Source organism: Pinus tabuliformis, chromosome J (assembly GCF_031772625.1).
Source record: "Pinus tabuliformis cultivar Carrire ecotype Pingquan chromosome J, CPIR1, whole genome shotgun sequence".
Lineage (NCBI taxonomy): Eukaryota > Viridiplantae > Streptophyta > Pinopsida > Pinales > Pinaceae > Pinus > Pinus tabuliformis.
Window position 1 is genome coordinate 1,356,258,017 of NC_142295.1, and position 13,723 is coordinate 1,356,271,739.

At 29.7% G+C, this 13,723-nt stretch overlaps 1 protein-coding gene across 1 annotated transcript; it reads left to right on the plus strand.

Annotated features, from left to right (window-relative positions):
• The first annotated feature begins 892 nt into the window (after positions 1-892).
• Positions 893-2,785, plus strand: LOC149232410 (cytochrome P450 76T24-like). Its single transcript, XM_089376484.1, has 2 exons — positions 893-1,882; positions 2,013-2,785. The coding sequence occupies exons 1-2, from the start codon at positions 995-997 to the stop codon at positions 2,652-2,654; spliced, it is 1,530 nt and encodes a 509-aa protein (XP_089232610.1). The 5' UTR covers positions 893-994; the 3' UTR covers positions 2,655-2,785.
• Positions 2,786-13,723: the final 10,938 nt, after the last annotated feature.

The following is a 13,723-nucleotide window of genomic DNA, read 5'->3' on the forward strand; positions in this document are numbered from 1 at the left end:
CTCACTCTAAAATTCAAACTAAAAAAAGTTAAAAATAAAAAATATATAAATAAATAAATTATATTCTCAAATAAATATTGATTAAATTATATATTATTAAATTTTAAATAATTCATAATACATAATACATAATATTTATATTTATATTTATTACACATAATATTTTGTTGTTTTTATTAAAATTTCTACTGCCACAAGCCTCGTGAACATTTATCCAAATAAAAATCTAACCTGTGCTAACCACTAACTTGTTTTTCTTGAATATCAATAATGAATGAGTAAGCAGGTAAAAGAAAATTGTCCACCACTGTGTGCAGGCGGTGCCTGCACCATTCTTACGACCTCACATAAGTATCAATGTCAAATCAGCAACTTGTTTACATAAAGTTTCAGCCGCCCGACAAATTTTATTATTTTGTCATACAAACATGTCAAGGTCAGTACCTAAGATTTTGATTTATATTAATTTTTTGTTTTGATTTTGATAATATACCTCTTAAAAAGAGAATAACTAAATTACTTCTGATGGCATATCTATAAAAGGATAGAACAATCATATTAAGCGATCTAAAAAAATCTATAGAACATTGAAATTTACCCAATCTTGTGATGAAATTAAAAAATAAAAAATAGAATATTGAAATTAAAAAATAAAAAGTACTGAATAACGTGGGTTACAGGGATGAAACAAGAAATTCAAATTATATGGACAAATGCTCTGGATAGAAAGATTTGATAAATGATATATAAAGATATGGACAAATGAAATCCCATTAATGATATACAAAGATATGGACAAATGAAATTCCATATAAAGACATATAAATATCAAAGATATGGACAAATGAAATTCCATATAAAGACACATAATTTATAGCGATGCTCTATGTGATGTATGTAATAATAACAAGTTACATATATGGATTTCCTTTCGTTATATTAATCGTCTTCTTCTCTATAGGAAGCCTGTGACTGGTCTGGTCAATTGAACCCTATGGATTTTGGAGGGTTGTTTTGGTATTCTGTGCTTCTGGGAAGCACTGTTATCACATTCTTGCTTTTCGATGTGTGGAGAAAGGCGTACTACAGGCTTCCTCCAGGTCCTGCGGGATGGCCGATTGTGGGAAATCTGCCGCAGGTGGGTAACAAGCCCCACGAATCCTTTTTCCACCTTGCCAACAAATATGGGCCGATCATGAGCCTCTCTCTCGGAATGAAAACCACAGTGGTGGTCTCCTCTTCCGCCATGGCAAAGGAGGTTCTCAAGACCCATGACCACATATTGTCTGGCCGGATCTTGACACAGGCAGGCAAGGCTCTTTCCCACTACAAGACCTCCATAGTCTTTAGCCAATATGGATCCCACTGGCGCATGCTCAGACGTGTATCCATTAACGAACTCTTTTCTGTGAAGAGGCTGGAAGCTCTACTACATCTCAGAAGAGATCAATTAAATCGAATGATTCATCAGATTTTTGAAGATACCGTGAAGGGAAAGCGTGTGGATATTGGACACACAGCCTTCCAGTCCTCTTTTAATCTGTTAGGAAAAATGGTGTTTGGAAAAGATGTGTTGGATCCTCAGTTGGGTACTCAAGAGTTGAAATATGCCCTTTCTAAAGTGATGGTTCTTTATGCAACTCCCAATGTGGCAGACTTTTTCCCCTGCCTTCAGTTCTTAGATCCCCAGCGCGTGTACCGTAATACGAACTTCTATTTCAGAAAGGTGTATGACGTTATCGACAAATTCATAGAAGATCGCCTGGTTACGAGATCAGAGGAAAGTAGGGACAGAAGTTATAGTGAAAAGGATCTGCTGGACGTTCTTCTGGACATGAGAAGCAACGAATTTACTGTCGACCATATAAGAGGCTACTTAGTTGTAAGCCTATTTTTTGTTTATTGGTTCTTGTTTAGCTGGTTCTAGCACAGCTCCTTTTGATGAAAAATGTATTTCGGGTATGTATCTCGTGTCCTCTTTCTATCTGATGTTTAGTTCCATTTTGGTGCAGGACATATTTGGGGCCGGGAGTGACACCACCGCAACGACAATAGAATGGGCAATGACAGAACTCATCCGCCATCCGAAAAAGATGAAACGAGTCCAAGCCGAACTAGATGAGGTAGTGGGGCGTGAACGAATGGTGGAAGAAAGTGACTCAGAGCGTCTCTCTTATCTCCGTGCAGTGATCAAGGAAGTGTTTCGATTGCACCCGCCGGCTCCTTTTCTGATCCCTCACAGAGCCGATAAACGTTGTGAGATTGCGGGATTCGTGATACCGAAGCACGCTCAAATAATAGTCAACGTGTGGGCAATCGGAAGGGACCCTTCGATCTGGAAGGAGCCCTTGAATTTTATGCCAGAGAGATTTCTTGATACGGAGATGAGTAGTGTGGAGTACAGGGGACAAAACTTCGAGCTGATTCCGTTCGGGGCAGGGCGGAGAATGTGCGTGGGGCTTCCGTTGGCCAGCCGGATGGTCAATCTGCTGTTGGCGTCGCTCCTCCATCCATTTGAGTGGGCTCTTCCCAGAGGCATGAGTGCCGAGCAAGTGGACATGAGCGACAGGTTTGGACTCACACTGGCCAAGGCGGTACCGCTGGAAGCGATTCCAACGCCACGCCTACCTTCGGAAATGTATTTGTTAGATTAAAGTAGAAAGGAATTGGCTCTGGAGCAACTCTTTCCTCAGCATAGCTTCTATCGTTTTGATGACTTTAATTGTATGTGGTAATGAACTTCTGCATCCATTCGATTGGTTGTTCTGTTATGATTTTCTGTGGTAATGAACTTTTCTATAGATGTGTGGTGTTTATTTTTTTATGAGATTTTAGGTTAACATCTCACAAAAAGAGTTGCAAATGGGTTTACGAAAAAATAAACCAGTACAAAGGATATTTTAAGGGAGTTGTCTATAATGCGACTTTTTGGAGATTCCGGTGACGGAATCCGGTGGAAGAAATTGAGATTAAATCATGATTTGTTGCAGTTAAAATGGTTTTTTAACTGCATATTCGGATTCAGCACCCTGAAAAACCCCTGGGACGCTTTGATTGTGCAGAAACTAGCTATCAAACTTGCGATTCCAATAAATTGCTGCCGGATTTTCACCAGAAAAACCCGCCGGAAAGACTTTCAAAAAGTCGCGTTATAGACAACTGCTATTTTAAGAAGGGTTTATATTGACAATATTTTATTAATAAGCAAATTATTTTTGCATTCAAATTAAAGTACTTTAATGTTGTTGTGTTGTAAATAGGTTTATGAAAAAATAAACTAATACAAAGAATATTTTAGTAGACAAAATTTTAATAATAAGCAAATATTTTTAGTTAAAACTTACTTTAATGTTGTTGCATTCAAATATCATCTACAATTTTATTATTAGAAAGACAAAAAAAAATGATTGTACCATTAAAAACATAAAACAATGAAATTAATAATCTTTCATAAAACAATGAAATCCATAGTCTTCCCTATATACATCCATTGACGCTATTAAGTATAAAACATAGATAGAAAATGGTACTTAAGTTAAAACATAGATAGAATATGGTATTTATTGATATATAACAATTGCTATTACTTATTACAAAATAAAAACTAAATATATTTTACTAAAATACACACTTTTTAATAATAAAGTTAATATCAGTAAATTTAAAATCATTGTTGAAATTTAATTATAGTTATAATGCCTCATTCAAAATATATTTATTATTTGTATTTTTAGGTTTAAAAAATAAAAATTAACATAAATTAAATGAATATATATAATTATTTTAAAATAAAATTAAAAAGAAAATGTAAGATATTGATAAAGTTTTTTGGATTACTTACATCATAAATTAATGTTCTAAATTTTAAACCATCTAATATGATCTATCCAAAAAAAACTTTATCAAAATCAATATAAATAAAAAAATTATCTAAAATCAAACAATAGTCCAAATTTCAAACCTTGATCTATCCAAATTTTCTTTTATCAAAATCAATATAAATCACAAGTGTCTAAAAACAAACAATGTAAAATATATATATTTTAATTAATTTTTCCAAATTAAAATTTCATTTTTTCCAATTGCAACCCTTTATATTACTGATAAAAAAAAGAAGAGAATGTACATAATTTCCATTTATAGATAACCCAACCATAACATAAAAATCAAAAGATCATGAACGTCCGCCAGAGCAGTAGTTATGCTACTCAAGTTGGGCTGGAGCTAATTAGCCATATATTGGGTATTTAATGCTTTCAGAGCAGCACGCCACTTAGCCCGATAACACGGGAGCGGGCAAATATTATTTAATGCCGAATTTACCCGCTCCCGTGTTATCGTGTTAAATCGCGTGCTACTCTGAAAGCATTAAATACCCAATATATATGGTTGGTGATGCTTTCCTGCAAAACCTCATCCATTCCTGTTATAATAAAATTTTAGGTAAATCTAGAATTCCATTAAGGGCAAAGAAAACTTAAAAAGGTACGAAAGAAGCAGTTAGACTTTTAAAACATTTGTTTCATCAATTAGCAAATGTAAAAATAGCAATAATAAATTTTAGGGATAGCGATAACAAATTTGCAACCTGCCATCCAAATTGAAGGTAAGTTGGTAGGGTTGATAATGGTCCTTGGGTGGAGTGGCATGAGGTAGAGGTTAGGTGAATGAGTGCACATATTTAATTATTTAATATTAAAAAACATAACATTAAATAATAATAATAAAATATAATAAATTTATTCAATTTATTGGTTGTATTTTAATTTTGTTTTTATTAATAAAGTTATAAGTATTTTAAAAAATAAAAATCATAATATATATGTATCACACTAAAATAAATTAAAATAATAATTATTTATATTTATAATGATGATATTTGATAACATATAGTTAATAAATACATAACAATTTAATAAAATTATTTGAGTTGAGATGCTCTCTACCCGAGTATGTAAGATATGTTGTAATAGCTTCCTTGGTAAACATTTTGACTTGGTAAGAAAAAACCTAGGTTAAAATAAACAATCTAGGTTACTATTTTTTTAGTCAAATTTTGTTGGGTAATTAAGGTACAATTTGGAAAAAAAATTACATTATTATTATTTTTTGCTGGATAGTTAATGTAAATGGCTTTTTCCTAGCTAGGGGTGAGGAATGAGGATGATATCAGGGAAGGAGTGAATATTAATCTCCAAAGTGACAACAATTATGCATAGATGTGGTCGACGGTGGGCATTGAGAAGTTGTCTGACGAATGTTCTGGAGGCTCCTCTTGGTTTAATATTGATGGCAGCCTCTTGCTTTAATATTGATGGCATTAGTCTGGATTTGTTATTGTAACTGTAGGGACATGAGATTTGGTACAATGGAGGGTGTTGTTAGTTCTAACTCTATGAGTCTCTTTGAAACAACGTGTCATAACTTAGGTGGGTGGAAGGTTCATTATACAACTCGTAAGCCAAGGAATGATACAGCACAGGAATTGATTGATGATGTTTTTTCAGTCTGGGACCCAAGCTCAAATCCTTTTCAACACCATTGGGTGAGTGGACTCCATTCATAATATTTCTTCTTCACCCTACCTATTTTTTCTGGGTTGAACACAGGTAGAATTTCTGGAAGGTGGTTTGGCTTTTTACTACTTGTTCTCAAGTAACTCTGGAAGGTGGTTTGGCTTTTTACTACTTGTTCTCAAGTAACTCTTACCCCGTCTGCATTCCTCAGAGGGGTAGTCTGGGTATTGTATGACATGTGGGTTGCATTTTCCTTAAGGGTAACTGAATTATTCCGCTATGTTTGTGGTCAATGTCCTCAAGAGGTTTTCTATTGTCTTGTTTTGTTTCTTTTGGTGAATTCTATTATTTGGTGGTTGGAAGATAGTGAAAATATAATGGTCTTGGTTGTTTCTTTTATTGGTTTCCAAGAGTGCCTTCCCCCGAACCCTATGGCGCTCAATGAGGGAGTCTCCGACCAACTTCTTTCGTGGAGTCATTGTCAGTTAGGCCTTTGGAATCTCAACTCTGCGAGTTGGTCAAGTGCCTCGGTTTGAACCTGTTTGGTGGGTCTAATATGTGCGAGTTGTAGTTGTGTTAGTTGTGAGCCGCCAATGTTGAGTCAACATGTCTGTCTACATCTTGGGGGAAGGATGGGAGGGGTTTGGATAGAAGGGCATGGGAGAATGAAGACAAGGGGCTTAACCAGTGGGTGAAGAGAACGCTCGAGGTTCCACAAAGAGGATCTCCTGGGCATGTTGATTTTCCACCTCCTTTGGTTCCATTGAAGCCCAAATTCACCTGGTCCAAGCCTCGATGGGCCAACTAGCTCAAGACCACCAAACAAACCACAATGATATGATTATTTTCTTTTCTAATATCCTGCACAATCAAGGACATATTCTAGGCTGCCAAGCATTGCGTCATGTAACCAACAAAGGTTGTATGACAGGATGGATGGCCTGAAGGGCGGATGGTGCACATGGAATCTCACATCCTCGATGCATTTCATCTCCCGACTGATGGAGGAAACAAAGCTCAAACCCCAAATGATGATAATTTGCAATGAAGCAAGTGGGTTGTTTTCTAGTTTTTGCTCATTTTTGTGTCTGGTGGGCTGTTGATATGAAGTTATCTAGTTTTTTACAAATCCTCTTAGTTATTTTTTGTATGTATCTAATGGCCAACAAATTTGGTAGGAGTAAGGCCTTGTTTTCATACTTTATGTTCATCCCTCTTGAATTAATAGAAAATTGTCAACTAACAAAAACAAAGGTAAATGGTTTTTGAGCTCCAGGTTTATGAGAACCCGTGACATTTTCTATGGTATTCATGTGTAATATAACCTATATAAAGGGGGATTGAACCAACCTAGATCCATCTTAACTCCGAATCTACCAAGTGTCGAGAGGAATCAAATATCAGAAGATACAAATATCTTAAGATGCAAAGAGATTTGGTAGGAGTGAGGCGTTGTTTTCATACTCTATGTTCGTCCCACGATGTATCATTCTCTTGAATTAATAGAAAAAAATATACTAACAAAAAAAAGGGAAATGGTTTTTGAGCTAGAGGTTTATGAGAACCCATGGTATTTTCTATGGTATTCATGTGGAATATAGCCTATTTAAAGGGGGGAATTGAACCAACCTAGATCCATCTTAACTCCAAATCTACCAAGTGCCAAGAGGAATCAAATCTCTAGAGATACAAATATCTTAAGATGCAAAGAGATTTGATCCCTCTAAGAGCTTCGTAGATAGATCTAGGCTTGTTAATGTAAACATATAACTAATCTTTTTAATATATTTAAATATAAAAAATAGAAATATATAAAAAACTTAATTAATACACATATACTAAAAAAAATAAAAATATTTATAAATATAAAAATTTGAGATATATAAAAAAATATAAATAATAGATATAAATCATAATTTATTTGAAAATATAAATTAAAATAATAATTCATATTTATAGTTATTATATTTTAAATTTTCATATTTAAATTTAATTAGAAAGTATATAAAAATAAATATTTGTCATATATATATAATCAAATTTACAATTAAATAATGTGATTTGAAGATATTTATAAAAATTATTTAAAATATTTATAAAAAATTATTTTCGGTCAAATTATTTATTTCACCTCAATTAGTAAATAAATATATTATCTTAAATTTTATTTTTATTATTCTTTATCTACTCTATATTATCTTTTTAATTACACTACATCACAAGATTTTTATTCTTTGGATCCTAACGAATTATTAACCAACTCTTCTTCAATCTTACATAAGGAAGACTTGTTAGCCAACTCTTCTTCAAGCTTACATAAGGAAGACTTAGTTGGTTATTCCTTGAACATTGTATTCACATGTAGAGGGAGCATGGTTAAGTACAGATTTTTATTCTTTGGATCCTAACGCACTATTAACCAACTCTTCTTCAAGCTTACATAAAGAAGAGTTAGTTGGTTATTCCTTGAACATAGTATTCACATGCAAGAGGGAGCAAGGAGCATAGTTAAGTAATAATGGACACTTCTTTTTAAGTAAAGTATTATGAGGGGAGCATGCGAAAGAGTCGGTTAATTTTTCTTTAAACTTATTGTTTTTATTGTGGGAAATCTTAAAAAGATGAGCTAATCATTTCTCAATCAAGAGAGCATATGAATGGTTTATATAAAAGGCCAATCAACCATTTTTTAAAATGAGTATTAATATTGAGAAGAAGCTCAAAGAAAGGTGGGTTGATCCTGGTTTAAGTATATTTGTTTACATGTTTAAGTATAATTTTGATATTTATAGGATTATATAACCAGCATTATATCAAATATAGTATTCTTGTAAAAGAAAAGTACAAGAAAGTTTAACAAAACATAATGTACTAAATTGGAAACACTTTAAATAGATTAATTGTTATGAATAAATTAAACTTTGTAGGATGAATAAGTATTAGTTGAAAATGAAATATGATTACACTCCAAACAAATTATGTTAAATACAAAAATAAATATTGAAATGTAATATTTTTTAATAAATTATAATTTGTAAGATGAAAAACAATAGGGCCAGAAAAATATTGCTTTGTATTATATTAACTTTATATTATATTGATTTAAATCAGTATATATTAGTTTGATTAATTTGATTATTTAAATATTATATAAAATCTATTGAAAATAATATTAGAACATTATAAATGGTTTATTAAAAATTTATTGTAAATAATAAACTTAAACTTTATCTTTAAAAGAAACATATTTTACACTCTTATAGACTTATTATTATTATTATTATTAAGATAATTATATATATTCATTCGATTATATATATTAATATTATAACTAAATTAAATATAATAATTATTTTAAATTTATTGATAATAATTTGATTGGAAATTATACATTTTATTAAAAATATTTAATTTTCATTTTATTATAAATAAAAATAGTTAATATATATCAATAAAAACCATTTTTTATTAAAAATAATATATATATATATATATATATGATCTAAGACTTTTGTGATTCATGATGTAGAGAATAGTTTTTCAGGTTAATCACATTGTAAAGATTGGGTTGAGGTTTTGAACCAAACTAATGTGGTTTATCTTCAGGACAAGGTGAGAAACGAGTCGATCTGAGAGAATAAAGTAGGGATGCATCAATGTAAAATTAGCAGTTCATCCCTTCGTAATTTTTCATCAACCGCCTGCTTTCCCTGAACATTGATGCATCTCTATTATTTATCCTCTCAGATCCACTGGTTTTTTACCTTGTCCTAAGGATGAACCACATTAGTTGTTTTTAAACATCGACCCAATCCTTACAATGTGATTAATCCCAAACACTATTCTCTACATAATCTACTAATACAATCTATGTGATATTTTAATGTAATAATATTAAATTCAACCTTAATTTAAATATAAAAATAATTTACCTATTAATAAAATATATTCTAAAACTTGAACCCATCTTGAAATATTTCCATATTTTATATATAAACACAATCTAATAATACAATCTACGTGATATTTTAATGCAACAATATTAAACTCAACCTTAATTTAAATATAAAATTGATTTGCCTATTAATAAAATATTGTCAAACTTGAACCCATCTTGAAATATTTCCATGATTTTCCTATTAATAAAATATTTTCGGTCTGAAACCATCTTGAAATATCCTTTGAAATAGTTCATTACCACATAGCCATCAAAATCATCACATAACAACTAATCGAATCGATGCAGAACTTTATTACCACATACAATTAAAGTCATCAAAACCACAGAAGCTATGTTCAAGAAGGAGCTGCTGCAGAGTCAGTTCCATTCTACTTTAATCTAAGTGGAATACATTTCCGGAGGTAGGCGTGGCGTTGGAATCTCTTCCTGCGGCACCGCCTTCGCCGGTGTGATTCCAAACCTGTCGCTCATGTCCACTTGCTCGGTATTTTGTATATGAATAAAATATTGTCAATCTTGAAATATCCTTCCAAATAGTTTGTTTTTTCATCAACGTATTCAACTCTTTTCAATCTTTTATATAAACTCCACACACATCATATAAATTCCATATCTTTATATATCATCTCCATATCTTTATATATCATCTATGGAATTTCATTTGTCCATATCTTTATATATCATTTATCAAATCTTTCTATCCAGATCATTTGTCCATATAATTTGAATTTCGTGTTTCATCCCTGTAACCCACGTTATTTGTATCTTTTATTTTTTAATTTCAATTTCAATGTTCTATTTTTTATTTTTTTATTTCATCACAAGATTGGGTAAATTTCAATGTTTTATAGATTTCTTTTAGATCGCTTAATATGATTGTTCTCTCCTTCTATAGATATGCCATTAGAAATAATTTAGTTTTTCTCTTTTTTAACACGTATATTATGAAAATCAACACACAAAATTAATATAAATCAAAATCTTATGCCATTAGAAATAATTTAGTTATTCTCTTTTTTAACACGTATATTATGAAAATCAACACACAAAATTAATATAAATCCTTGACATGTTTGTATGATAAAATAATAAAATTTGTCGGACGGCTGAAACTTTATGTAAACAAGTTGCTGATTTGACATTGATATTTATGTGAGGTCGGAAGAATCGTGCAGGCACCGCCTCCACACAGTGGTGGACAATTTTCCTTTACCTTTTCATCATTGATATTCAAGAAAAACAAATTAGTGATTAGTAAATTTTAATTAAAATATTATCTATAATAAATGTAAGTTTCAGATTTTAGAGAATTATTTAAAATTTAATGATAAATAATTTAATCAATGTTTATTTGAGATTATTATTATTATTATTATTATTATTATTATTATTATTATTATTTTTATTTATTTTAATTTATTTTTTCTAGTTTAAATTTTAGAGTGAGGTGATTGATATCATGAAGTGAGATTTTTATATTAAATTAAGTCATAAATATATTCTTTAAAGAGTTCACAAAGATCAAAGTCAATACAACAATATTTATATGTATTATAGTTTATCATATAACTAGTAGAGATTTGAATTTAAGTAGAGAAAAAAAACCATTTAGTGCAACAAATCAAAATAACCTCAATTAATATATATTTTTAAAATTAGTTAAATTACAATTAAAAATAATAAATATACAATTAAAAATAATAATATTTAAATGATTAAATATTTTATATAACTACTTATATCATAATTAAAAATTAATAAATATATAATGAAATAAATATAAAAATAAACAACTATATTTATAATATGCATGTGAAAACTAACATGAAATGTAAATAGTTATAGTAAATTAATAATAAATATGTAAACAAGTTACATGGGAAGAAAGACTATTTTTTTTTGTTTTAAATTTTTAGAGTTAATGTAAAATTAGAAATAGAGATGTATACTTTTAGTAAATGAGTAATTTATTTTATTTTTTTATTAGAAATAATTGTAATAATAGTATAGTTATATAAATTAAATGGTTGATAAATGTGAACAAATACTACATAATAAATATCAAAACCTTCTTTATAATGTATCTTAGGTTGTTCAATTTTAAAAATTATAAAACTAACTAAATTATTATTATAAATATTTAGTATATGAGTTAAGCATATATACATTTAAAAAAACATGGAATAAGATTATTAACTATGGAGATTTACTCCACTTTATCATGAAGATTCTTAAAATAGACTTTGTTACTATATCATGGTTTCCCAATATCAAATGCTCAAAAAACCATAAGTCATTTCATATGGTACTTGGTAGTATGACATTTTTTTTTATAATTAATCAATTTAATTAAAAGAGAAAAAAATGAATAACTACTTTGGAGATAAATCCAATCATTGATTTTTCTATACTACTAAGAAAATCTTGAGTATTCCATGGAGGTTAAATCTATACCATCCACTTAATAATTATTGATATTAAATTAAAATTACGTATTCAAAGATAAATATTGTTTTAACAATTATTGTCAAATTTTAAAATTATATTATTAAAAATATCATGGTATTTGACACAGAAATTTATTTTTAAATAAATTATCAACTCTAATAATTAATATATTTAATTTTAAATAATGTTAAAAAATTTATATTAAATGAGATTTGAATAAATAATTAATATCATGATTATTTAAATAGTTATTTATTTATAAGAAATAAATATTTTTTTGATAAATTCATAGTAATATTGAAAATATTTTTAAAAAAGCAATTTTATCTTATCTTGTGTAGTAAGAAATTAGAATCAAAAAATTGATAAAAAATTTGATAATCCATATAGCAACATTACTATAGTTAATCCAAATGCAAAAATTAAGCATAGATTCCCATAACATAATAACAAAACAAACTACATAGGAAAATAAGACATAGCCAATATTAACAACACAAGCAATACCAAGACTAATGCACATGGGTAGGTGCTTGTTGATTAAGTTTTCCTAAATGAACACACTATCAAAGAATGACAACCTCCATGGAGCCCATGCCATCATCTACGTGTTGATTAAATCATGTGGAGGAGAAACCCGTCTTTGCTTACATTTCTTTCGAATACAACTTTCCCAAAGAGGTTTGCTTACATTTCTTTCAAACACAACCTTCCCAAAGAGGTCTTAATATGCCAATAGAGGTTTTGTTGGGATCCCAAAAATAGGCTTTCACAAAATCTTTCTCATGTTCCTCCTATTTGTAATTAGTTGACAAAAGAGAGAAGAATAAATAGAAATTCATGAAATATTCGTATCTTTCCTCCTCACATTGTTATTCGCAGTTAATTGAAAAATGTAGTTTCATTGATTTCTTTTAACCTTATTACTATAAATGAGTCTGGTCAATAACACTAAAATTTCTATCAAAATGAATGAAGCATGGTCCATGCTTGTACTCTCTAGTCTCTCTCCTCTTCCATCAATTGGTCAAATAAAATTTAATTTAAATTGATACAACTTTTGGTTTACGCAACACTTTGTTTTCTACCTCCCACAACAATGAAAATAAATTGCTTGTTAAGATTTGGAGAGAGGTTCAGTGATTACAAAGAAATTAAATATGCGTCCCAAATATGTAACTTCGGAATAAAAGTATTTTACACCTAATTCAAAAAATAAATAATTTATCAAGTATACACATCATAAAAACAACCAATATGTTCATTTTCTTTATCTCGAAATACACATAAAACCATAGCTTAAATAATTTTAATACTATAAATTTAAATAAGTATACAACTATCTTCTTGCTAATCTCTCCAAGAATACTAAAACCTATTATTCTAAAAGCACATGAACAAAAAGAGTGATTTCTTACCAAGTTATAATGCCTTCTAACTTGAGTGGTTTCTTGCCAAGTTATAATGCTTTCTAACTTGCCGACATTGTTAGGCATATCATTTAGCTCCTCTCAACATACCTAATCCATTCCTTTATTCCCATTATATAGAGACACGTTGGTCTCTTTATACACTAAAAACACCATCATATACCATGCTAAAGTGGTATGAATATAAATGAGAAAGAACATCAAGAAGGAATTTGGTACACAATGTGGTTGGCCTCTAAGATACGAAAACATGGTAGATTAAATGTTGATGTTGTAATTTCAATTAGTAATAAATTTAGCATTTTAATGCATTTCTACTAAAAAATTTAACATATATTTTTTTAAGAGATCAATATTTATCTATATAA

Coding starts and splice junctions, on each gene's coding strand:
- LOC149232410 (XM_089376484.1), top strand. CDS start 995: ATGGATTTTGGAGGGTTGTTTTGGTATTCTGTGCTTCTGGGAAGCACT. Junction 1,883..2,012: donor ATATAAGAGGCTACTTAGTT/GTAAGCCTATTT, acceptor ATTTTGGTGCAG/GACATATTTGGGGCCGGGAG.